Genomic DNA, 27,890 nt, shown 5'->3' on the forward strand with positions numbered 1-27,890 from the left:
CTGGTTCTTGGCATGGAACATCTTAGACAAATTGATACATAATGTATGTTCCTTCAAAATATACAATTTATTAAACACCAGTAAAACAAGAGTATCTGTCAGTTTAATCAATCTAATGCACAGTAAGACAAATGTTTTGCAATCCCACTTTAGTCTGAAATTTGTCTTTTGGGATCCATAGAGTATATGGATATATATTCAAAATCTAATTTGAACAATTTGTAAGTGTTCTGTCATAGAATAACAGTTTAATGTGACAACTTTTCAGTGACCTTGCATCTTGACCACCACTTACAAACTTGGGGATTTTTTTTTTTTTTTTAATCAGAAAACCAGGATCCCTGATTATACGTTTTTTAGGTGTGTCTACATGTGCCCCTGACTACACAGTAGGTACTGCCCAGCCATTTAATACTTGCTAAATTATTTAATACTGCTAAAGCAAATATCAACTGACTGCACAGTACCTGCTGGTACTGCACAGTCCTGGCAGCACTCATTGCTACTGTACAGTGGTTACAGCATCCCAGTTAGTGCCCGCCGATGCTACATCACCACAGCAATAAGCTACACCACCATAAAACTCATCGCTACAGCAATGTAGCATCTCATATTGATGTGCAATTTGTGTGAATTATTATATATTATGAGAGACCTTAGACCAGGGATTCCCAAAGTTTTTATGCCGTGACCTGGCAAACCACTGCCTGGAAATGGCCGCAGCCCAGCAAACTGTGGCCCAGTGGTTACAGACGACCATGGTTGGGATCTTCAGCTGGCAGACAGGTTAGGATACCCCGCCTGAGTAGGGGTGGGGGATGGGCCAAACCCTGCACTGCCATGGGCCCTGCAAAAGGGGCCATGGCCATTCTGCCTGGCTCTGGGGGGCCACAGTTTCCCTCAGCACCACTGTCATGGCTGGCACATAGTTTCATAGTACTTAGGGTCAGAAGAGGCCTAGACAGATCATCAGGTCTGACCCCCTACCCCAGGCAGGAATGTGCGCCGTGGTCATATCACCTGAGCCAAATATCTGTCCAGCCTCTTCTTGAAGACCCCCAAGGTAGGAGAGAGCTGTTCAGAGAAGAAACTTTTATTCCTCTCACAGCACACACCCTCAATCCCTCCCTAGTCAACACACAGAGCCCCCTCCAACCTCAACAAACAGAGCTCCTCCACCACCCTCCCCTCCCACCAACAATAAAAAATATCTTCAGCATGAAAACTATTTACAAAGTTTTTGTTTTGGTGTCCCAGAGTGGGGGACCATGGGGTGGGGGTGCCTAGGGGGCAGAGCTGGGGCATAGGTGTCCAGCACCATGGCCTCTGGCTATTCTTATGCAGGTCCACACACCACTGTGACTGTGGCAGGTGGGTGGCTTGCCTGGGGCAATGGTATCCAAGGATCCTCAAGGGTAGGTGGGTCTCCCTCAACCTGGTGGAGTCCAGGCCCAGCAGGACTGGCATCCAGCCATGACACCACTCCAGGCAACTCTGGCAGTGGTGGATGGGTCATTTTTGACATGGAGGGATGTGGGCAGTGGGGTCCCCCAGGGCTCAGTCCTTGGGCCCGTACTGTTTAACATCTTCATCAGCGACTTGGACGAGGGGGTAAAAAGCACCTTGTTCAAATTCGCAGATGACACTATGATGTGGGGAGAGGTGAGCATGCTAGAAGGGAGGGACAGGCTACAACTAGATCTGGACAGGTTACAGGGGTGAGCAGATGAGAACAGGATGGGATTCAATACTGACAAGTACAAGTTATTTCACCTAGGGAGAAAGAACCAGCAGCATACCTATAGGCTGAGGAACTCCCTTCTCGTCAGCACAGAGGCAGAAAAGGATCTTGGAGTCATTATTGATTCCAAGATGAACATGGGCCACCAATGTGAGGACGTGGTCAGTAAGGCTAACCACATCTTATCATGCATCCACAGATGCATCACAAGCAGGTCCAAAGAGGTGATCCTCCCCCTCTATGCAACATTGGTCAGGCCGCAGTTGGAGTACTGCATTCAGTTCTGGGCATCGCAATTCAGGAGGGATGTGGACAGCTTTGAGAGGGTCCAAAGGAGGGCCACTCACATGGTAAGGGGACAGAAGGGCAGGCCCTATGAGGAGAGGCTACGAGACCTGAACCTGTTCAGCCTCCATAAGAGAAGGCTGAGAGGGCATCTGGTGGCCATCTATAAACTTCCAGGAGGGACCAGCAGAGAACGGGAGAGTCTCTGTTCCTCTGAGCTCTACCAGTAGTAACTAGGAATAATGGCCACAAATTGACTGACAGTAGGTTCAGGCTAGACATCAGGGAGCACTGCTCACAGTCAGGGTGGCTAGGATCTGGAACCAACTTCCAAGGGAAGTAGTGATCACTCCTACCCTGGGGGGTCTTCAAAAGGAGGCTAGATAATCACCTAGCTGGGGTCATTTGACCCCAGAAATCTTTCCTGCCCGTGGCTGGGGGTCGGACTTGCTGATTTGCTCAGGTCCCTTCTGACTATACCCTACCAATTACCAACTATGAGACCTGGCTACACACCTACATGGAGCTGGGGTAAGCTGCAGGCCTAAGCCCAGGTGAGTGGTGGCAGACCTGAGGCGGGGGTTGGGGGTTGAGCCAGAGTCTCCTGCAGGCAGGAAGTGGTGAAGGACCTTTTCCCAGGGCCAGGCATGGACCTGCTCTGTGATGGTAGGCAGCTGCCAGTGGAGTTGCAGGGCTAGAGCCAAGGGTCAGGCAGGAGCCAGCATGAATGAGACCACCAGGCCCAGGACAGTGTCCAGGGTCTGATGGTCATCATCTGCCCACCTGCACTGCCTAGTCCAGGATGACATTCTGCTCCTGCCGGATCTAGATCCACTCCCACTCCAGGGCCAGGATCTCACCCTAGAATGCCAAGTTCTCCGTCCGCCACCTGTCCTGGTGGGCCAGGTTCTCCTTCTGCCATCTCTGCTCCCAGTCCAGGTCCACTTCCTGCCAGGCCAGTACAGTCTCCTTCCATTCTTCAGCCACCATCAGCAGCCACTGGAGGAGGAGGGTCTGGTCCTGCAGGTACCTTTGGTGTAGCCAGCACACCTGGAGGGTCCCAGAAGTGAGTAGCAGCATCCCTGACCTAGCATCTCCACTGGCCACTCTTGCCTGTCCCCTGTTTCTAGATGCTGGGCCTGTAGAGCCAGGAGACAGAAGCCTTTTGTCAGAGTTTGCAACATTTTAGAGATAAGATGCTCTGCACCAGGGGCCACGTGCTGCCTGGTCTCAGATCAGAGATCAGTCATGCATGGATGCCAGGGACCATTGTAAATTGGGTTGGGCAGGGCTGGGACCAGGCAGCCACCAGCTGATCTCTTCATCCCTGCTTGCTCCCTTGGGGCCAGCAGCCCACTGAAAAAAATAAGGTGCAAATATTAGAACAAGGAGAAGCAAGTGCAGCATATCTACATCTCTGATATCTCTGGAGCATTTGCTACATCGAATGCCTCGAGTCCTAACTATTTTTTCTAATATTTGATACATGCATATATATTGCCATTCAGGTGTTTCCAAGTGCCATTAATCACATAACTCAAAGATTAAGGAATTTCTTAATAGATGCTGCTCTACATGTACAATATCCTTACCCATACGCTTTCTTCTCATGAGTTTGAGAGACCCATACTTTAAAAAGGGATTGTCGAAAATAGAGGCCTTTTGATGTAATGAAGAATGAAACTTCAGTAAGGTTGCCATTTTCCCAAGTTTGTCAAACTACAAAAAATGTAGAAATTAGAGAATTTGAAAACTGGTGACATACAACTTATGGTGATTGATAATGGAAGGGAAAAGAAGCCTGTTCAATTTCCATCTATTTGGGGGTTATCTGCCGGGATCCTGGTTTTTTTTTTTTTTTTTTTTTTTTAATTAGAGAAAAGACAACAATTCCCAATTTTTAGATTTTAAGAAAAAAAGTAACCCAAAATTCACATTTTTCCATCATTAAAATGAAACACCACATCTATATATGTGCGTGCGTGCGTGTGTGCATTATATTTAAGAAGTAACCCAAAATCCACATTTTTCCATGATTAAAATGCAATACCACTTATATGTGTGTGTGTGTGTGTGTGTGTGTGTGTGTATTAGAATACATATATACGCACGTGTTTTATTTTAATCATTGGAAAATGTGGATTTTGGGTTACTTTTTTAAAATTCAAAAATTGGGGATTTTTTTAAAATCAGAGAAAACCAGCATCCCTAGTTATCCATCATATCAATCACCCACTACATAGTCTGACTTATTAAGAAGGCATTGTGATATTGTCAGAGGTTTAGAAGATGAAAGCCACCCATTTCAACTGGCAGTTGCATCTTTTTTTTGCAGAAAGTCAAGTCCTTTGATCCTCTCTCTGCAGAAATCTGTTAAACATGTGATTGATTAAAAATGTTTTTTTAAAGATTGAGGGATTACAACAGGTATATAATGTATAAATGAGGCGAAATAAAACATTAGTATGTACAATATTCACATCCCCCCCACAATGATATTTGCAAATTGTTCCATTTTTTCATATCCTGTGATATAATGTCGAGACTCCTCTCAAAGATTTGGGAAACATTTACATTATTCTTAGATATTTTAACACCCAAGTTAGCTTATGTGCTCTGATTGTCATTCATTGAAACTTCCATTAGCCAACCATATCATTTCTGGTATACATATTTAATTCAAATAACTCAGTCCAATAAATTTAGTCCAATAAATGGTTATGTAGTCCAATGACCAGATAGATTGTTAAAATTCTTGATTCATGGTAAGAGGACAGGTCAGCTGTGACAAAAATGTTAGTATTTCAGGGGATAATGAGTAAGTCCTTGAGTCCCCCTTTGAAAGTAAAATGGACCAGATAACATATTATTGGTCCCAAATCTTGAAGTGGGATTTGTATTTATCAGCTTGTCACGGCGGGGTCCTCACAGAGGGCCGTGTGCTCCTTAAGGTCCCTCGCTCCGTGTCAGGCCGGCCCAAGGCACCCTCTAATTCTCGCCTGCCACGTCTTGTTGGTGTGTGTGTGTGTATATATATATACTAGCCTTTTGGGCTATGCGTGGCTCCTACCAGCCCCTAATACCACGCCCCAAGCCTCACTGATGTGATAGACGTTGTTGGGTCTCCATGCCCGCTCCCCGGGCCTCCTCTATAGTGTAGCCCACTCTGGGCTCTCTGTAGTACCCAGCCTCCTGCTGGGACTCTCAACTACTCTGGGACTTTCCCAGCGGGGTGCTCCCACTCAGGGACTCTCTAGCAGGCCTCCGGTCCTACAGGCCAACCGCACGGGTACCCTCTCTGGCCCCGGCTCACCGCGCTGCTACTCCCCGCCTTCTCGGGGGCCACCGCAGCGCCCTGCCTCGGTCTGAGGGCTGTTGCTGCACTAGCCTGCGCTGCCCCTCTCTGGGGCTGGGGTCTACGTACCCCGTATACAACCCGGGGTCTGTTCCCCGCCCGCAACCTACTGGTTGTGCTAGTGCCCTCTTCTGGGGCTTGTCATGCCCCCTCTGGGGCATCTCATAGCTGCCCCTCTCTGGGGCTGGGGTCTACGTACCCCGTATACAACCCGGGGTCTGTTCCCCGCCCGCAACCTACTGGTTGTGCTAGTGCCCTCTTCTGGGGCTTGTCATGCCCCCTCTGGGGCATCTCATAGCTGCCCCTCTCTGGGGCTGGGGTCTACGTACCCCGTATACAACCCGGGGTCTGTTCCCCGCCCGCAACCTACTGGTTGTGCTAGTGCCCTCTTCTGGGGCTTGTCATGCCCCCTCTGGGGCATCTCATAGCTGCCCCTCTCTGGGGCTGGGGTCTACGTACCCCGTATACAACCCGGGGTCTGTTCCCCGCCCGCAACCTACTGGTTGTGCTAGTGCCCTCTTCTGGGGCTTGTCATGCCCCCTCTGGGGCATCTCATAGCTGCCCCTCTCTGGGGCTGGGGTCTACGTACCCCGTATACAACCCGGGGTCTGTTCCCCGCCCGCAACCTACTGGTTGTGCTAGTGCCCTCTTCTGGGGCTTGTCATGCCCCCTCTGGGGCATCTCATAGCTGCCCCTCTCTGGGGCTGGGGTCTACGTACCCCGTATACAACCCAGGGTCTGTTCCCCACCCGCAACCCACTGGTTGCGCTAGGGGCCCCACTGGGGGTCCCTATGAGGCCTCCTCCAACCCCTACAGCCTCACCCAAGCCTCCGGTATAACATGTAAGCCAAACATAAACTAGAGCCTCCTGGCTGTAACGCAAACATAAAGCCTCCTGGCTAAACCATAGTGCCCAAACCTCTCAGAGCTGCCATCCTTCTCTCAGCTAGAGCAGTTCCTGCATCACTTGCCTCTTAGCTCCAGGAGCTCCTGCCCCTCTCAGCTGCTGGCAGGGAACTACCAGCTTGGTCTCAGCCCTGGGCTTTATAAGGGCCAGGCCCTGCCTCCTACAGGCAGCTGGCTCTCCTTAGTTGCCCTGGCAACCCGCAGCTGGGCTCGTTACCCTGGTAACACTCAGCTGGGCTCATTATGACCTGCCAGGGCTCTGTCTCTCTCCCTGGCAGTTTCTCCCCTCTAGGAGCAGAGCACCGAGGTGCTCTGCGACACAGCTGTATTCACTTTATGAATTATTTACCAAAGCATATATTTTGTAATACATAAAGAGGTATCTCCAAGCAACATAATCACAGGTCTTCTCTGCATCAAGAGCTAAAAGACCTGTAGGAACTTTTGAATTCTGTCCTGCTGCTACTATATCAGTAATCTGACATACATTAACCCATTGGGGGGGGTGGGTTGTGGGGTGGTTTGTGAATTATCTTTAGAAAGACCTGTTCCAATCTGTGAGATAAAATTTTGGCTAGGATTTTGGCACCAAATATTCATTAAAAAAATTGCTCCATAGTTAGAACAATTCATAGAATTATTGTCTGGTTTAGGAATTACAGAAATAATAGCTTCATGTAAAGTGGTTTGCAGCACATGGGGTTTTATTACCGTTATATATATTCAATAATTGAATAATTATTGAATATCAATAGATATTTAATTTTTTTTATAAAACTCTACTGGAGATCCATCACTGCCCAGAGATGTGTTAATCGTAATCAGGGATCCTGGTTATCTCTGTTAAAATATCCAAAATTCTCTGATTAAAAGTACCAAAATCCTCATTTTTCTGCAATTAAAGTGAAACACCATTTTATATATATATATATATATATATATATATATCGGTTGAACACAATGTTTTATTGATATATTTACAATTTTAAAGCAATTTGGAAGCTTACCAGTGCCTCAATAATTATAATAAAATTAATTCTAAATACTAATATATTAGTATTTAGAATATATTAATTCTAAATAATAAACGAAAAAATTCATTTTGGTTTTTTTATTGTGGAAAATCAGAGCTTCCACTGCCTCCTTCACTCACTAGGACATGAGGCCAGTTGCGGCTCTCCTCCCTCTTACCCTCCCCCCCGCTTTATGGCACTGAACAGCCTTGCTATGCCAGTGCCCTGCTCCTGCCTATGTTGTTGCCCCTCCACACACACAGCCTCCCCCTCCTGATCCACTACCCCCTGCCTCCAGGTACCAGCCCCTCAGTGTGTGGGGAAGGCTGTGTGTGTGTGTGTGTGTGTGTGTGTGTGTGTGTGTGGAGCAGAGGGTGAGTGTGTGGGGAAGAGGGTTGTGTTAGGGCATAGGTAATGCCACAGGTGACACATTGGGAAGTATGGAGGGGACACGTGCGCCTCCCCAAATTTCTGCTCAGCATGGGGCTGCAGCCTGACCAGTTTGGTACAGGGCAGGAGGCATCTCCATGGGCCAGTGGGCAGGACCCTGCACAGGAGGGTGAACTGGGGCAGGAAGGCTTGGTGCTGCCACTGATGCTGCTGCTGCTGCTGCCACCGGGAGCACCACACCACTGTGGCTGCCAAGGTGAGGTGCCCCCTGTCTGCTGCTGCAGAGGGGGTTCACAACTCAGCACTGCCACTGCCGTAGAACCTCATTTTGGTGGCTGTGGTGGTGTGGCACTCACGGTGTTGGTGGTGGTGGCAGCACTGAGCCTCTCCACCCCACTCCACCATCCCATGTTGGGTCCTGCCCTCTGGGCTATGGAGGTGGGTCTTGCCCAGTGCTGGTCCAGTCAGGCTGCAGCCTCATGCTGCAGGCTGAATCTCTGCCAGCCTGCAAGGGGAGACCTGTGATTTCCCAGGTCAGATTCTCAATGTAGTAATAAGAATAGAGTTGACTGAATAGTTGGCTGATTTGTCTGTGTCATATGTATGTTTCACAGAGAGTTTCTTATAGTTCATGTTTTATTATGGTTGAATTTACTCTTTAGTATGCTAATAACCTCTCAGATCCCAATAATCCCAATATAATTCTACATAGAGCATACCCTGCATTCTGTGACAGCACTTTATTTTATAACTTATTGATAAGAATGCATAGTATATTTGGCAACATATTTTGTGATATAATCCTCATCTAAAGATTTAATTTCTTTTACTGAAATATTTATTTCTATCCTGGTTTGTTTTTTTGTTTGTTTTTTTTTCCAAAAAGCAATTTTATACTCTCTCATAAGAAGACTTTAGTAGTTCCCCATTATATTGAAGTGGAGGAAGAATTAGGTTGATTAAGCTCCGTAATTTTTTGAACTCCTGTAGAACGAATGCTTCAAATTTCTAATCATTCAACAAGGAGGTGCAAGTCTCCAGTAATTATTTGCAGCTGGTCTCTACCTCATCATGTTCCAGAATAGTCAATTATGCTTTGAAAAATTAAAAAGAAGCCAATTCTAGGATATACTAAATGAGGCATAAAAAAAAAAAAAAATCAAACTATAATCCCTCATTGTTGAATTTGCCATTTGCTGAAACTGTCAATAACAGAAATACACTTTAAAAACATAACAGTACAAATGTTTTCAGATAACTAATAAGAGAAGGTAGAAATTGTGCTATAATCCATGTTCATTTTATAATCCTTATGCTAATGACTATTTTCTATGTACCACCATATAAAATAGAAAAAAAAATTAAAGGTCCCTTCCATAAGTATATGTATCTTTGGTATATTGATCATATTCACATTATGTCCAGCTACATTTCCCTTTCAGTTTCAGATGGATATATTTTTATTGTAATTTCTGTGCATTTTTAATAAGCACAGGTAAAGGACTTTTGCATTGCATTTGAGACATGGCTGTATATCACTGGTTGGTGATACGATCATATGCTATATTTCTTAATTGATTGTGGCATTGTTTTGCAGAGGTAACTGATAGTTGGTAAGCTATTTAAGAAACCTGAATGAAATTTTATAATAGCTATATTAATAATAATACATGAATAATTTACTTAAAACAGTTAAATCCCATGCAGACAAAACCCAAGATCCTAGAATACTGCCTTACAGGGGACACATCTACATTTAACTGGAATTAACTGGAAGCAATAAGTTCTGACACTTATCATGTGGGAGTTTATTGCTCCTGGGCACCATGTTTACACATGCGCCTAGGACTGTAGCACATTGAGCCAAGTTGGAGGGCTGGCAGGGAGTCTGGGGTGGGAGGGGGAGGGTCAGCCTGCTAGCCTGGGGCTGCTGCCATCAGCTCAATGTGCTATGGTGGGGATAGCTGGGGCATGAGGTTGCTTCATTGCGGAGCTTGCCAGCATGCAGCCCTCACACTGACATGCCCTCACATCCCAGCCAGCCAGTTGGCTGTGTTGAGACCTTCAATTATTATTAGATGGTCTTCCATCTATTTTTCATTTGTGGACTCCTAAAAATTTTCAAATGGAGGTCCACAAATGAAAAATAGTTTGAAAACCACTGCCATAGGAAATGCATATTGCTCCCCTTCAAAAGATTTTTCTGTGTTCTTCACTGGTTCCAAAATGAAATACAGAGTTTATCTTCCATAAAAATATTTTAAGATTCTTCCCCTGATTCAGGATGAAAAAATATTGAATTAAAAATTTAAAAACTATCACAGAATTTAAATCTTTTTTTTTTCCAATCTGAAATACTGATCATCTAAAAATTATACAGAGTAAATAGGTTTAGAAATATCATCACTTATATTTAGAGGGATTTCAAATGTCAGGTATGGAAATTTTAGTCAATGTTTTTGGAAGACCATCTAATAATAATTGAAGGTCTCAACACAGCCAAACCATTTAGACACCCCCCCTCCCCCCCATGAATTGGAAACACCACAAGTCTTTTGTATATATGAAATTAATTAGATTTTAAAGCTATGTAGGCATTTTCTATCAAAATAATTCCTATGTTTAGCAACAAATATGAAATACCAAAAAGGGTGCATCTACATGTCACCATACAACAATGTTGCTACAGCACCATGCTTTAGTACTTCCTTTTTGAAGTACTAAAATACAGTGCCGTATGTGTGGTTTCTGCACCATACGCATGGTACATAGTTAGATTTCACCACTATATCACCAAAGGGGTGTGCTATATTGGGAAGCATGTCTCTTTGGTGCCATAGTTGCCAATCACATGTAGACCCACATGATTGCTCCATTGCCGTAGTGTGCCATATGGTGACACAGCGCATTCCTATGTTGCTGTAGGGCAACATGTAAATGCACCCAAATTGTATTTTGAAACCCAAGAATTTCAAGTTATAATTTCTCGTCCTTTCTCTTTTTGGCACTGTAACATACAGGCCTAAGTGTCTCATTTTCCATATATGAAGCAAAACCAGGTTTCATCAAAATAGTGTTGTTTTCAGTGTTTAACATTCCAATAAAAAAAAAATTCTCCTGAAAAGCACACACTTTCCATTTTGGATGGGTTTTTTTATGTAGGGGAGAGGCGGGGTGGTGTGACTAAAATGCCACCCTGTTTGATTTTTTTTTTTTTTTTACATGAGTTTACATTGAAAGTGAAAGATTTAGGGGTTGGCAACATTTTTGGCCACAGTGCCAAAACCATGCCAACACACACACATTAACTTGGTGTGCCAAGGGAAGACCATTGGGGAGCCATGAAAGGCCCGATCCCCACTGTTGGTAGATGCTGGAGCCCTGGCTCTTCCCCTGCCATCCACGTGGCAGCACATATGCTGCTGCTGCCACCATGGAGCTGGTACAGCTGCCAGCCCCCTGATACAACTGCTCAGAGCCCAGGCTGGCTGTGGCAGGCAGCCAGGAGGTTGTGAACAGCTGCACTGGGCTCCATGGTGGTGGTGGATGCATGTGCATCTCTGGGCAGACAATGGGGAGGGGCAAGGTTTGCATTGGACTAGACCCCTCCCCCACCATCTACCCAGAGGTGTGCATATAGCCACTGCCACAGAGAGGGCTCCAGAGCCAGGTGCAGCAGCTTGCAGCCTCTCAGTTGCCTGCTGTGAACAGCCTGGGCTCTGTATCATAAGGATATAAGAAAAGAAATAATCCCTCCTCTGGCATGTGGTAATGGCTGAAGTTTTTTAAAAGTGTTTGTGTCATTTTGTAAAAAAGCTTATGCCACGGGTTCCCAAAGTTTTTATGCTGCGACCTGGCAAACTATGGCCCAGAAGTGGCCGTGGCCCAGCAAACTTGGGGGTGGGGGGAGGGGCAAACCCTGTGCTGCCATGGGCCCTGGAGAAGGAGCCTCAGCCTCTCCGCCTGGCTCTGGGGGCCTGTGGTTTGCCAGTCTGAGGCCATTTCCGGCCCAGCAGCTGACCGTGCTGTGGATCGGTAGGCAACCTGCCATGGCCCGGCACTGGGCCGTGGCCCAGGGAATGAGAACCCCTGGCTTATGGTATACATCTCTGATTTAATTAGACTATAAGGTGCAAATCTACCCTGTCTGCTCATAAGGAATAGGCATTAGGCCTTCTAATAGTCCCTTTACCTGTCCACTCTTTGATACATGTTGCCTATGTAGCTCTTAATTAATTGATTTCAACATACTGTTCTAACTCTAGCAGTTTCTAGCAGTTACTCTTTTATTTTGCTTTAAAAAGCTCTATGACTTCTAATTATTTACTGTCTAGGCACCTTACAGGAATAATTACCATTATTATTATTTTGGGGGGGGGTTCATTAATTTTTCCTATTTCTTTTACTGCCAGGCATAATTATTCAAATAAAATTGTGCTTTTGCTCATGTAATTTGTTTAATGTTTTAAAAGGGTATATTATTCTCTGTGATCCCCTGGAAACTGTTCCTTGAATTTGGTAAACATTCATTGAAACCTGGATTTTTCAAATGAAATGTTTTGGACTCAACAAACTGACACTGACTGACAAAACTTCATTGAGTTGCAATGCCTTAGAGCACCTCTGTTCATAATCAAAAGTAAATCCATACAAATACTTATAAGAGTGGTGAGTAATCTTAAATATATGCCCAAATTCAACAATTTTAAAATTATTAAAAAAACCTCAAAACTGAAATATTACTCTGAGTTCAGAAGGCTTTTTCCCCACAGATTTTGGGATTATGGCAAGCAACCAAATGTTCTGTAAATAAACGAGTAGAAACTTTGAGTTCATGAAAGGCATTTTACCAACTAAAGTTCTGTTAAATGATATAAGGCCATTGATTATATATACAATTGCAAAGTTTCATGTTAGCTCTTATTAATAGAATTATATTTTCTTCATAATCATATTTGGAAGCAATATAGTCTAATATATTTAAACTGTATCTTATAACCCATTTCCTTGGAAAATATGAATAAATTTTTTGGCTTTAAGTTTGATTTTAGAAAACATTTTCTAAGCTATGAGGTTGTTTAAACAGTGAAACAGGTTAGCTAGAGATGTGGAATTTCCATAATTGAAAGTTTTAAATCCACATTAAGACAACATTTGTCTGAGCTGCTTTAGTGGTGTGGGTGTTGTAGGCATTGTAGTTCAGAGATATGAAAGGAACAAGATTTGTGAGGTGACATATAGGCCAAATAAAAACATTACACTTTTTGGGGATATAAGTGATTGGAAAGCAGTCTATACCCATAACAGACAGAACATTTGTCACACAAAACTGATCTATACCCAAAACAGAATATTGCACACACAGGTTTAAAAATATCAGAACCCGGTCTAAGATTTGTTCCCTCTCTCCCACCAAAGGGTCTAATGTGTATTCTAGTTGCTACCAATATCAACTATGCTGCTTACAGAAAACCGCATAAATTAGAACGATTTTGCCTTGGGCTTTTTAAATGTCTGTATGCAGGCATAAAGTCTTTTATTGTGTCAGCTTGCAAAGTTTGGTGTGATAAGAGAAAATCCTTCTGGTTTAAGGGCCCTTCATTAGGTTTGGGAAAGAAGCAGTCACAGTCGTATCTCAAAAAAAGTTAGAACAAATGTATTTAGTTTAACCTAACTATTCTAATAGATTTCATCACTTAAAAGTGACACGGACATTTACCTGTGAAGCCAAGCTGAAAGAAGGAGAGATGAGAGACAACTTATAATGAGTCATAAAACCAGTGTCTTTGTTAAGTTCATTATTTTTGTGTCCAATAAAAAAATTAATTACTTTTTCCAGACTTATCTTCTGAAGCTAGAATGTAGACTTCCTTTGAGAACAAGGACTGTGAGGTCAGAAATGGAGTGACTGTTTTACAAAAAGTACTCTCCCACTGATGATAAAGTGTTTCTGCCCTTTATCATGGTAATGATGGAATTCATTCTGGAGCACAGTAGTTGTTTGAGCTGGATAGAGATGATCCTGCAGGGGGCTGTAATAGATGACTTTTTGAGGTCCCTTACAGTCCTCTTTTCTATGATTCTATTAACTAATAAACCTATTTTCCCAACAGAATGAGAAGGATATAATGCAACAATGCTTATTGTAGTAGGGCTTTCTTTTCTTACTTTTTAAAAAATATTTGATATGTGCTAAACTACTACTTTCACAGACCTACAGTAATAGAGAGAGATCTCAACTTAAATGACAACTCGCTTTTCATATTTCAAACCTCTTAGCACTATAATATGACCCTCATTATGTAACCTGAGAACATTTGCATTTCAGTGTGAATTATTCTTAAGGCTTATTTTGAGATGACTGTGAAGGATATTGGTTGATGTTGGTGTTTTTGTAGCTTTAGCAACTGATTTAATATTCTGGTAGGATTTACTCTCCGAGTACTTTGTTTCCATACAGGAGAACATAATGGAAGTCATCAGAAATCAAGAGTTTTTACTGTTGCCAGCAGAGGAGCTACATAAACTCCTTGCAAGTGATGATGTGAATGTTCCTGATGAAGAAACTATTTTTCATGCATTAATGATGTGGGTTAAGTATGATATGCAAAGGAGATGCAGTGACCTGAGTATGTTACTTGCCTATATCAGACTACCACTGCTTCCACCACAGGTAATTTATTCTCTTCTTGTTTTTAAAAGTGCTGTATGAAATTATAACATGCATTTTTTTTTATTCTATTATTTTATAAATAAAAAGTATTCATATTTTGCATGGAGCTTAGTGGTAATTCCATTCTATATAACTTCATAATCTATTCAACTGGATTTGGTTAAAGTTGGAATGGTTATTTACAATGAGTATGTAGGTAGAAAATTGCCAGATATCAAAACTTGATGATTACTGAATATTTGTATAATCCATCATAATTTACTATTTGGGTCTCACTACTCAGGGTGACATGTGAATCGTATTATATGTGTGTATGAGAGGAAATGGTTTATGTTTTAACTACTGCTTGCATTTTGGTTTATATCTTTTGACTACTGATTGCATTTTGAATATTTTAACTTTCATATGTTCCTATGGGGTAATTTGCTACCCAAGATGCATATTTTGTGCAGTATCTTAAAGTGTATTAATTCTAAAAATAATTATTTTCAGGACATTGTCACTGGCACCACAGTGCACAATATCCCCAAAGAACAGTCAGCTTACGTAAATGGTTTGCTCTCTGTGGATGAAAAACTTCCCAGGGTAACATGCTATCCCAGGCATGAATGTGTTTTTCTATATGGGGTAACAACTTACCCCAATCCCATGTTAATACATTGGGGTAACTTGTTACCCCAATGCAATTTCTGTATAAATGACAGACCTAGACCTGTTTGGCTACTTTGGGTGGATGCATCTGAAAGGCCAGCATTCATTCACACCTCATTTATGTCCACTTCGGTTATCCATGGTAACTAATAGATGGCCATCCTCCACTCTGCTTTTGCAGAAGATGTGGTAATCCCTTTTGCTAACCACTTTGTTTGCAGGCTTCAAGGTCATCAAAACACCGTGTCCTTTGCCAAAAAAAAACAACAACAAAAAAATCTTTGTCGCACCAAATCTACCTCTGATCTCTTTTCTCATGGCAAAACTCTGTCTCAACTGCCCCTTCCATAACATAAAAGCTAGTTTTCCCTACCTTTGTTGGAAGTGAGGACAAGGAACAAAGGGACAGCAGAGAAGAAATAGAACAACATCATACTACAATGCAGCATATACTGTGGAGTCCCCTTCAACGGTAAGGGCTTGACACTCCCTGTGACCCTTTTACCTGTCCTCAATAAGCCCCTGCATGTGTGGTTTCCAAACAGCATCCACCTGCATTTGACTTGCCTGCAAAGGGTGGATGCTGGTCTCTGGCTTCTGTGCCCAGGAGGAGAGGGTGCTACCTGCGCTGCCCTACGCTCTGGCTTCTGTGCCCAGGAGGAGAGGGTGCTACCTGCGCTGCCATAGGGCCGGGAGGAATTGCTTCTGTGACAGCATAGGTCGACAGGCTTGTCTTTGATTGTTATTTTTATGCATTCAGCAGTAATTATTTTTGTCTTTTTTTTCCACAGTCCAGGATGAGAAGGCAGCGCATAGTCAGTGCTGAAGCCTGTCTTGCACAGGTAACCGGGGATGAAAGTAACACATCCACTGAGGAAACCTTATCCCAAGGCAGTGAGGATTCTGACTTTGTTCCAGACATGGGAGATGGTTTAGAGCAAGAAGACCATGTCTCTATAGAAGCTTCATTAAGCTCAGATGAGGAGGAGTTGGTGCCACAAGCAAAAGTGATGCCAACACTTCTGGTGGGAAAGGAAATAGGATCAGCCCAGGGCGACCATGGAAGACCAGGGAGAGCTACAGTAGGATGTGGAGAAGAACCACTGACACCACCCTCAGAAAACATTTCAGGTAATGATTCCTTTAAAGGAAGGAATGGCAGAGTATGGGGGGAAAGTTGACAGCTAATACATCATCAGAGAACAGCCAAGGACATAGTTCATGAAAGTGCTGGGCCAACAAGAGAAAGTAATAAAAACACAGTGGTGGAAAGGTTCCACCTTTTTCTCTCGCAAGATATCCTGACTGTTAGCATAAGAGAAACAAACAGAGAGGCAGAAAGAAGGTTCAGGAAATGTAATGATAGCCATCCTGAAAATAGAAAGGAGTGGAAAAAGCTGGACGAAACAGAGCTGAAAGCCTACATTGGCCTCCTACTGCTGAGTGGTCTAAGCCACAGTCATCACAAGTCACTGGAGGAGTTGTGGAAGCAATGCACCAGGCATCCCTGCTTCCATGCCACCATGAGTTTAAAACAATTCCGTCAAATCACCAACTACCTGAGATTTGACAACAAACTAACACATGAGGAAAGGAGAGCTGTGGACAAGCTTGCTGCCTTCAGAGATACTGGGACACAATTTGTGGAGCAGCTCAGGAAATGGTATATTCCAGGAATACACCTGACAATTGATGAGCAGCTCATTGCATTCAGGGGTCGCTGTACCTTCAGGTAGTATATGCCCAGTAAGCCTGCTAAATATAGCTTGAAAATTTGGTGGTGCTGTGATGCAGCAACATCATTCCCCCTGTCTGGAGACATCTACCTAGGCAAGTAACCAGAAGCTCCATGTCAACTTAATCTTGTCACCCAGGTCATTGAAAAATTGGTTCATCCCTGGTACAAGATGGGACGGAATATTATGGGTGACAATTTCTTTGCAAGTACTGACCTGGCAGAAAGACTGCTATAGCAGGGCTTGACCTATGTGGGCACAATTCAGAAAAACAAAGCTGATATCCCAAGTGAAATTCAAGCAAATCAAAGAAGAAACCTTTTCATCCATTTTTGCTTTTAATGGGGACTCACACTAGTTTCCTATGTTCCAAGGAAGTCCAAAGTTGTGTTGTTGCTGTCAAGCATGCGCCATGACCTGTCAGTGAGTGGAGAGCAAAGAAAGCTGGACATCATCTATAACTACAATAAAAACAAGGGTGGGGTGGATAACCTTTACCACTGTGTCTGCATGACCACCTGCAGACAGAAAATCAACAGGTGGCCAATGGCACTATTTTTCGATATGCTGGATGTGGCTGCCATTGCCAGCCTCATCATTTGGCTAGGCCACAGTGCAAACTGGAAGCAAAGATCACATTTAAAAAGAAAGCACTTTTTTTTTTTTTTTTTGGCAGGAGCTTGAAGAACAGTTGATTGACAGACAAATAAAGCAAAGATTGATGGATATAAGTTGTCTGTCTAAGTCCATCAAGTCTGGTATGACTGCCCTAAATTACAAATTGCCACAACTTACCTCAGTAGAAACTTCTGCAAGTATGAGTGGACCTTGTGCTTTTTGTCCAAGGGCAGATGACCACAAAACCTGGAAATGATGTGAAGATTGTAAGTGATTTGCTTGTGTGCACCACAGTACATCACTGCTGCTTTGTTAGGAATGCTATATTTAGTTAAAACAGTTAGGAAATGTTTTTAGAAGTAAGTGTTAGTTTGAAAACAGTGTGAACTGCATATTTAGCAAATTGTTCATTCACATTTTGAAATTCTAAAAAAGTTTAAATTTTGTTCATAGTTCTAGTTAAATAATATTTTGGGTTCAAATCATCATAAATACTCCTTCAAACAGTCTGTACTTTTAATAAATAGTTTTGGGTACATTTATATTTTTGTCACTGGTTCCATTTTATTCATGTGGGTGGGGTAACAAGTTACCCGATGAGACCAACAATGTTAAATTGCAGGGTAACAAGTTACCTGCTGAGAACAACAGTTATGGTTTCATGAGAACAGATGAGAGTTAAATCTCTAACACGCCTAGTGCTTTGGATGTTTACTGATGTTTGGACCATTTTCTGCAGATTTTACTGAACATATCTTAAAGAGTGCTTTTTTTCTATTTCTGTTTCCTTTTTTTTTGCGGGGGGGTGTTTTTCAATTAGTGTTTTTACTACTTCTCTAACTGCCTTTTGCTGTATTTTTGTACTAAAAGGTTTAAAACAGTATTCCAGGTAAAACACAAAGCAAAAAATATTACTGTCATAGAGCTACCTAAGGAGATGATGTAATGGTACTCAAGGTCCTTGAAATGAAGTGTACAGAGAGTTTTTGGGAGGTGTTGCATATTGCTAGACCCTATGGTGTCTTTGTTGTCTGTGTACTGTATGTTTAAATTTTTACTCATCTACAGAGACAGAAGCCATCCTATTCTCTGAGATGCTGCAGCTTATTACAGACAAGAAACATACTTTATGCTCACTGATTGGAACTTTATTTTTTGGTGATAGCTGTTGATTTAATAAAGCTCTAAAGAATTACGATTGAAAGTTATGTTTTTCCCTCTATATGTAGTGACATAAGCAGGCTTTTTAAAAATATGGACTCTAGCACGTTTTTTCCAAGACTGTAGTCATAATTTGGAGTCAAATGATTTGAGTATATAGGTCTTACACCTTACATATAATATGAAACAGGAATGTTTAAATCTAAACAGAAAATATATAATAGTTCACAACTATTTTGTATATAACTGTTTGATATTTTAAGAGAAAATATCTTGCTAAATCTGACCCCAAATTTAAGCAAGCCCATGCTTGCATAAACCTAATCAAAGTATTTCCATGAAGGTTTTTAATACATTCCAGTGGTGCTACCAAGTGCTACTGTAATATTTGCACTACAGCTTACTCATTACAAAATTATACTAGTGGTTGAGCATCTGAACATAAAACTGATTGAAAACTGAAGAAAAAATGACTAGTAGCTGTGAAGCATAGAAAATGCAAGCATAATTACAGAAAAAGTAAGACATTTGCGTGTATCACCTATGGGATATATTTTTTTCACATTGCTTAGGCAACACAGCAGCAATGGTGAAACCCCAATGTGGATGCTACAATGCTGACAGAGTGCTTTTTCCAACCTAGCTTTTGACACATGGGTAGGTGATATATCTGTGTTGGCAGACAAAGTGAAATGCTGTTTCTGCTAAAGGGTTTTGTTGACTTAGCAATATTGGCAGAAGCTCTTTAGTGTTGCAGCTTTAAAGTAGGTTTTTGTTTTTCTCAAATTCACACTATTGTGAAGTGTAATTTTATAGCGTGTCATATCAAAGCTCTTCAGATTACAACTAAAAAGTAATTTCACCAGTCTTTCCAGTTTCCTCAGAGATTTAACCCTCAGACTGTCTTTTTTAAGGTTCATGCCTAAGCACTACAGGTCAGTGAAAATCAGAATTTATTTCTTCGGGGAAATTCTATTTTATAGTTTGTTTGCAGCTCATATCAGGACAAAAGTGTTCATGAAACTAAAATTTCCAAAATTATGTTTGATTTGGAAATATTTAAATAATCACATCTGACATTAAACTGCTCCTGAGTGGCTTTTCTTACTGTTTCTGATGCCTGCTACCCTAATCTTTTTGAGCACTGATACTTGGTAGGGCTCCATTTCCAATGATGGACCTGCAGACAGGATGCATACATGGCAAACCACATGCTTTGGTCAGTGTAACAGGGAGCCCAGGAAGATCCCTAGATGGGGGAAGATTCCATGTAAGGGACGGCAATAGGACTGGCTACCAAAGAAAGTTATAGGCTATGAGTATTTACTACAGAACAACTAGCTCTGGAGTAGTACAAGAGGAGGGCCTGTGTGGGCAGCAGGGAGCCTATTGAAGTGCCAGCAGCTTAGCAGTAGTGCAATAGGGTAGAACCCTGCATAAGACACAAGATACTGCTGTAGCAATGGCCAGCAGCAGTAAGCTACCCTGTAGACAGTCAATAAGCTTAATTCAAAAGCACCTGTGACCAGCTCAGAGAAGAAACCTGACCAGAAAGAGGGAGGGGCCTAGGGTTTGAGCCAGGGAAGTCAGTCTGGCACTAGAGGCTGAAGGGGAAAGAGCTCTGATGTTACTGGTTGACTTACAGAGATTCTGCCAAACTTGAAAGTAATGAGTAAGGAGTTGAGGGTTGGTAGGGGACTGAGACCCAGAATAGGGAGATTTTGGTATGGGCCTATTAGGGTCTATATGGCCATATTAGGGGTGAGTGGAGGTCCCAGCTGAGCCTCTGAACAAGGCAGAGTCAGGGTTAGAGAGCCCAGTGCCCCAGTAGTGAAGACCAGGGCTAGGAGCCCAGTAAGCAAGTGAAAGTAAAAGACTGAGACAGGACCAGAGACCCAGCATAGAAAAGAGAAGGAGATGAGGGTTAGGGGTCCACAACCTGGGAGTGGCAGAGATGAGGGCCAGGAACCCAGACACTGAGGTCCAAGGTACTATACCTGGGCTGATACAGCATAGCCAGAGAACAGGAACCAAAGTTGGGAGGGTTGTAAGAGAGAAGCAGAGATTAGGAAAGGCAGAGACCCCAGAAGAAACACAAGATAACATTGGAGCCGAATGCCCCATTAATATAATTCATGGTTAAACCATGTGGGGCATGAGAATGACTCATGGGAGTTTGGAGGCTGTGAATAGCCCATAATGTGATAGCTGTCCTGGGTGATGGCTAGAAAATGGCATTTAGACTTTTGCTTTTGGGAACTGGCTTATAAGTAAAGTAAATATGCGTTATAATAATGGGCTGGGGCAATGGCAATGGCAAGGGTTAATTTAGGGATTCTCAAATTGTGGGTCACAACCCCCTGTGAGGGAGGGGTCATGAGCAACTTAAAAGAGGGCTGCAAACTTCCCAGGGGGTATGTATAGTGGCGTGAGGAAGCAGCACACAGTGTGGTGGTGGTGGCAGTGGCGTGGAGTGGTGTGTGGTGCCACACACATGCTCCCCGTCCCCTGCCGTTGCCATCTAGCACTCAGGGCCATGGTATCATGCAGTATGAGAACCCCTGGGTTAATTGATTTCTAAAAGCCTGGTTGTTACACAGTTTCACAGCCTTCAAGGCAAACAGGGATAGACACACAGGCTGGGAAATTGTAGGCATGTACCACAGTGTTCCATTACATATGATAAGGTGGCTCCAGTTCACAGTGCCCAAGTGTAGAGCCCTTGAGATTTCCAGCTTTAGGGAACAGACCAAATGAAAAGGACTGGGAAGGCTGAAATTAGGATATGCACATGTGATGGATTTGTGAAACAAAGGAACATGATGACAGGACTGAACATGGACAGTGTGATGGCGACAGAAAGACCAATCAGTGATGCCCATGTATGAAGAGTCATCAGGAGGGGAAAATGAATACAAAAGAAGGGATTTCAGAGCAACAAAAGTTACCCAAGAGGGGAACCTGAGGCACTGTGGACAGAGGGCATACCACCAACCCATCTCATCCATACCATTGTCAGGGGGTGGGTCTTGGCCTCTGAACTCCAGGCTGCTGACATCTGACATTCAAGAGAGAACCTCAGAGTGAAGATCACTTCCTGGCCAGATATACCTTGACTCTGATGATAGCCCTAGGACTGGTAGATTCAAAATTGCTTGTATTATTCTTACCTGCTATCATTGTGTATCAATAAAATTTGCCTATTATTGAATGGAAAGGCTGTAGTCAGTCTGAGAATTTGGGTCCACCTGGAACAAGGTATCTGGGTCATAAATACAGTGCCAACACTGGAGGTGGGGCATATAAAGGGCAGGAGGGTGCACTGAATGTGAAAAAGAGATTGAAAGAAATGGGGTTTGACAAAGAGACAAAACTAGGCTAACTTTTAAGACTCTTGGGCAACCTCCCTTTTCCAAACTTACTAAGAATATCAAGGCATGGCAGAAGACAGCGAAAGGGAGAGCAGTTTAGAAGCAGAGTAGTGCTGGAGCTACCTGGCCACCAGCAGGTGCCACTTCTACCACTGGGACATGGTCCTGCTTCACTCAGATAAGAGACTGTAGAAACTCATGGGGATATATTTATGCCAGGGAGTCTGAAGCACAATCATGAAGCATTGTGATACCATAGCAGACAGATATAGTTTAATATCAGAGGGCCAGATCCAGTTTGACTTTTTTAGTTGCCTACACTTAGCAGGATTTGGCCATTGCTCCTACAGTTATTTATTTTTTGCTTAAACAGATAGCTTTCTAATGTACAATATACAAACAGTCCTGGAATTAGGAACTGGAATCCAGGTCTCTACCCTTCCAGGTGTGTTTCCCTTATATTTTGTAGCTTGGTAGTTACTACATTTTCATGGGATAAAGGGAATGTGAGTTTTAGTCTTTTGGGTCTGAGGAGGACCTGTAACCCAGGTGTCACACTTTTTGGACAAGTGTTCCAATTAATAGCTTTTTAGGCAAAAGGTGAGCAATGGCAGTAGCACTAACACTATCATATCTGAGTCAATATCCAATGTTGATGGTGTAAACTAGTTATGCTTGTATCCTGTCTGGTGACTTAGGTGCCTCCCTGGACCAATCTGAACTTCAAGAGTTTTAGACCACAGATATAGGCAGATAAGGTTCTTTGGGTGAATCTGATATCTTTTATTAGATCAATTTAAATAGTTGGAGAATAATTATTAAGCAAGCTTTCAGGTTCAAAAACCCTTCGTCAGGCTAAGGAAGTTTCTGCAGATGGTGTGTGCTCTTCCTGGATGGAATGAAAAGTAAAGAAGCCAAAGGCTGGGCTGGTCTGCATACAAGACAGGTAATCAGTGAACCTTGTCTGGCTATGTCCTTAGACCAACACAGCTACAACCTGCACCCCTGTAACATGGAAATATCAAATTCAGCTGTTTGAAATGGAAACTGTACAATATGAAAAAGAAAGAAGCCAAACTGCATACCAGACCAGCCTCTGGCTTTACTTTTCATTCCATCCAGGAATAGCACACACCAACTGCTGAAACTTCCTGACGAAGGGTTTTTGAACCCGAAAGCTTGCTTAATAATTGTTTTCCAACTATTTAAGCTGGTCTAATAAAAGATATCAGATTCACCCAAAGAACCTTGTCTGCCTATGTCCTTAGACCAACACGGCTACAACCTACACCCCTAGACCACAGATAGGCACTTAGGTGGTCAAAGTATTCCTAATGTTGTACAGAAACCTAATAGGCATCTAAAGAAATGTATGAACTAAAATGGAGGTACTCTCTGAACTTAGATCCCTTCTGAATTTTGTTTCTTGGGGAATAGAGCTATTCTGGAAATCTTTTTCTGAAACTTAGATGCACACATTCAGTACACATCATGCTTAGACATCCATGGAACCATTCTGGATCTGGTCCAATCTGATTCAAAATATTCCATTTTGTTCAACAAGTTGGAAAGATGAGACAAAGGTTGAACCAACCTGTAATTAAATATTTTATATTAACCTTTTCATGATAATCAGGGCTGGGGGGAGGAAATCACAAAACTGAAATATTTATGTTGATTCTCAAAATTCCAAACCGGCTCTCTTAACACCAATAATGAAGATATTGCATTCTGACCTGCGTATCTTTATTATTCTCATTGATGTTTTATTGATTTTATGCAAGATGGGGGGAAAATCCAGTCTCTACTATCATAACCATATTAGCTTCACATTAAAAGTCTTTATAAGTAAATGGGAGTGAAATATCTTTTATCGACAAAATTGGAGGAGATATTATCTAGAATATTCTTAACAAGCCTATAACTCTTGCAAGAGGTAGCTACTGGTTTTAAGTAGTCCCCATAAACATGCTCTATTACGTTCGTTAATATCAGAGGATTGTAATTATCCCCTTCAAAGGCTACTTCTGTGTAGGAGTCAGGAATTTAGTCCTCCTCACACCTTTCATTTCAGGATAATGTCCCTTGGAGGTCAAATTCAGAAACTTGACTAAGCAAGACTCTGGAAAATCAGGGAATCATGAAGCCAAGAGAGGAATTCTTATTTCTCTGTCTCTGGGGACAGGGTTTTCAGCTCTGCAGATTTTTTTTTCAACCCATGGAAACAGAATAGATGATATGGACCATAGGTAAAGACTTTGGGCTAATTTGTAATTTTACTTTAACCTATCAATATGGGGCAGAGGGGGGGGGCATTGTTTGCTTTGTTTTGTCTCCCAAATATAAAGTCCTTTCTACTGAAATAGGCACCTTTAAGTATTAATATTAGATTTTATTTCTCTGTATACCAGGAAGATGTAGTTTCAGAAGTTCATCCTGTGAATGTACACAGAAGAAAGACTGAAGGGAGACATTTTCTGCATTGGGGTTTAGTGACAGCTTGCTAATTGAACATACAATGATATTGAAAGGTCTCTACTGTTCAGAAAAAATATAGCTACATCTAAAAGACTCAAGGAAAAAGCAAGCAGAGTGATAGGGAGGAAATCAATATAAAACATTCTACCATGAATCAAAATGTGAAGATTTATATGCTCTTTGTCATTGAAGGAGGTTTTTTCTCTTTTTTTATTGTTTTTTGTAACTTTCTAACATGAAGAGTGACATAAATGGAAAACTGACAAGGACAACAGCCTTAAAGCTTCATCTATCATAAAAGTTGTGATTTCATAGTGTTTTTTACATTTTAAGTTATACAAGTAGCAGCATCACAACACCCTTACATCACAGTTAAGTTTTATTATTGAAATTTATACATAAATACAGAGATAAGGCAATTTGACTTAGGGTCTGATTCTGCCCAAGTTGCCAGAAATAGCAGTTCTCCTTTTGCAAGAATTAACTTCAGTGGAGCTATTTGCAGTTGCGATGTGAAAAAATGTGCTTACAAAATTTTATTTCTGTATGAGACAAGGTTGTTTGGGTGAATCTGATATATTTTTTTAGACTAACTTAAATAGTGGGAATTTTTTTTTCTTAGCAAGCTTTCGGGTTTAAAAATCAGGCTGAGGAAGCATCTGCAGTGGTGTGTGCTCTTCCTGGGTAGAATGAATAGTAAAGAAGCCAGAGGCTGGTATGCATGCAAAACAGGCAATCAGTGAAGATGTATATTGAGGAGTCAGTGGGTGAGAGACAGGATGCATTGGGGAGGAAGAGAGAAGGGGGATGAATGTAGCAGGTAAATAGTGGAGAGGTACTTGGGGAGTCAGGTGTCAGGCACGTTGTAGTGCGTCATAAATCCAATGTCAATATTTAGTCCAGACAAGGTTCTTTGGGTGAATCTGATATCTTTTATTAGACCAACTTAAATAGTTGGAAAACAATTATTAAGCAAGCTTTTGGGTTCAAAAACCCTTAGTCAGACTAAGGAAGTTTCAGCAGTTGGTGTGCTCTTCCTGAATGGAATGAAAAGCAAAGAAGCCAGTGGCTGGGCTAGTATTAATGTGTCATAAATCCAATGTCTATATTTAGTCCATGATGTTTAGTATCCAGGAGGTTGATGAAGTCGAGTTCATAGGCTCGTCTCTGAGAAGTGTTTTGTAAGTTTCCTTTGAGGATCAGGACTGAGAGAGATTGGAGAGAGAGTGGTTTCCTTGTGAGAAATGTGCCCCCACAGATAATTGGGTATTCCTGTCTTTGATAGATTTCCGGTGTGCGTTCATTCTGGTGTGCAGTTGTTGTTTGGTCTTTCCTATGTATTTTCCATCAGGGCATTTGGTGCATTGGATGAGGTATATTACATTTCTGGAGGTGCATCTGTAAGATCCAGGAATGCTGATGGCTCTGTTGTAGGGTGTAGTAATTGTGGGGGTGGTGGAGATGTGTTGGCAGGTTTTGCATTTCTTTTCATGGCATGGTCTGGATCCCTTTGGTGTGTTCTGGGCTTGAGGAAGTTTGCTTCTGGTGATGAGGTTAGCGAGGTGTGGTGCTTGTTTGAAGGCTCAAACCACCTCACTAATCTTAAAAAGGCTTTCGTTCAACAAGGACACTCCTCCAGAGAGATAGATCGCACATTTGAAAAAAACCACCTGGGTACCATGTGAAGAATTGTTGCAGTACAGAAATCTCGCCCCCCTCCGCCCCCCAACTAATCGTACAGCACTGGTTCTAACATATCACCCCTCCCTCGAACTCATACAGAAAATCCTAAAACAATTCAAACCCATACTAGAAGGAGACTGTATTCTTAAAGACATCTTCCCAGAACCATCCATCCTAGCCTTCAAACAAGCACCAAACCTCACTTTGGTTGTGGCTATGGGAATGGTATGAAGGCCACAGGGGCTCCTGAGAGGCATGCTATATAGAGTCCTGAAAGGATCAGGGACCCTAGGGGCCTGAGCAACATGCAAGCAGCTTTGCCTGGGTCAGGAACCCTAGGGGTATGTCACAAGATACAAGGGCCAGTGGCCAGGGGCTTGAGATGGTGATACCAGGGCCAGGGGCTCAGAGCCCAAGAGGGGACCCAGACACTGAGGTCCAAGGTACTGGATCTAGGCTCAGCAAGCATAGCCAGAGAAAAAGGACCAAATTTGGAAAGGTTGTAAGTGTCCCAAAGGGGCCAAGTGTTGTGTTGGAACTTGGGGGCCCCCTCCAGAGTGATACCAAGTTACACCTTCAAGGCACAGGCATGGCTATATGGGAGGAGGGAGATCACGAGTATCGCCCTCTAAGAGAGCTTGTGCTCTAAGGCATGGATAGAGCCAGGAGGGCCATGATTTATCAGTAGAGGGGTGAAACTGGTGCCTGCCAGGCACATGGAGAATAGTTGGCTGAGGGACTGAGGTTCACTTTGGAACCCTGGAGGACCCTCCGTAAGTATTATAAGATACATCAAGGCATAGCAGGTGAGGTAGAAAAGGGAGGGTACCCTGAGGAGCTGGAGTGGAACAGGAGTTATTTCATCACCAAGGGGTGTCTTGGCCATCCCTGGGGCCAGAGCCTGCTACAGGGGGTTCCCTTTCCCTGCCTGGTCCCCAGCTTCATCTCTAGGTGCTTCCAGGAACCCTCCTGCCACTCTCACTGCTGCTGTTCCTGGGTGAGCCTGGCTACCCATGCAGCCTCCCTGGAGCCAGCCCCAGCTCAGATAAAAGCATGGAGGGAAATGAGAGACAGAGGAGGCTAGGATGGGGAGGAGAGGGAGATTATTACCTGATTGTCCCCTATTACCTGGGGACCTTAAAAAAGTCCCCAGCTGCTGCTCTCACAACATGATCCACCAGCCCCACCTGGTTGCAAGGCTGGGAGTAAGGAGTGAAGCTATCCTTACAGTTCTGGTTGCTGTTCCTGCATCTCCCTTTTAAAAATTGTGAATCCATCTGTGTATATACCCAGGGGATTTAGGCCAAGAATTTCAAAATTATACTATGGTCAGCACTTCCCATTGTTTGTAATTGTAGATTTAAACACTTTTGAAAATATAACTAATTTCTCTGTATTTAGGCAGCACCATTCAACTTGGAATGTAATCTAGGAGACACATTGTTGGCCACATCCACATTTTTCCTACTTATCTGTCTACGTTTCCATTAGTTTTCTACTGGAAATTTATACACGAGTGTGGATAGGTGAGCCCAAGAGGCAAGGGATATGTATGTATAGAAGTCAGTCTGAAAAACTGCTCCTTAATATTTTGTAAAAGTTGTTGAGTGGTTATTCTGAATCAATATTATTCTGCTCTTTTTTCTATTTGTAATTACATCTCCTAATATGAAACATATAGTTATAATAAATGTCATTCTTTTTTATATTTCATCATGAAATACTGTAAATATTAAAATGCTAGGAAATCATTTAAAAGCTGCATAAGAATTACTTTCAATTTGAAGCTAAGATAAAAAGAAATAAAAAGGAGAATATATATATTCAG

The 27,890-nt window shown here is 42.6% G+C and overlaps 1 protein-coding gene across 1 annotated transcript in view; it reads left to right on the top strand.

Annotated features, from left to right (window-relative positions):
* The window catches only part of LOC102378331 (kelch-like protein 1), a 363,249-nt gene that overhangs the window by 300,625 nt on the left and 34,734 nt on the right, over positions 1-27,890 (top strand). Inside the window, exon 6 of the mRNA XM_006036205.1 lies at positions 14,152-14,364. Within this exon, the coding sequence (XP_006036267.1) occupies positions 14,152-14,364 (213 nt within the window). The remainder of the gene's footprint in view (positions 1-14,151; positions 14,365-27,890) is intronic.

This window comes from Alligator sinensis, unplaced genomic scaffold (genome assembly GCF_000455745.1).
Source record: "Alligator sinensis unplaced genomic scaffold, ASM45574v1 scaffold936_1, whole genome shotgun sequence".
NCBI lineage: Eukaryota > Metazoa > Chordata > Crocodylia > Alligatoridae > Alligator > Alligator sinensis.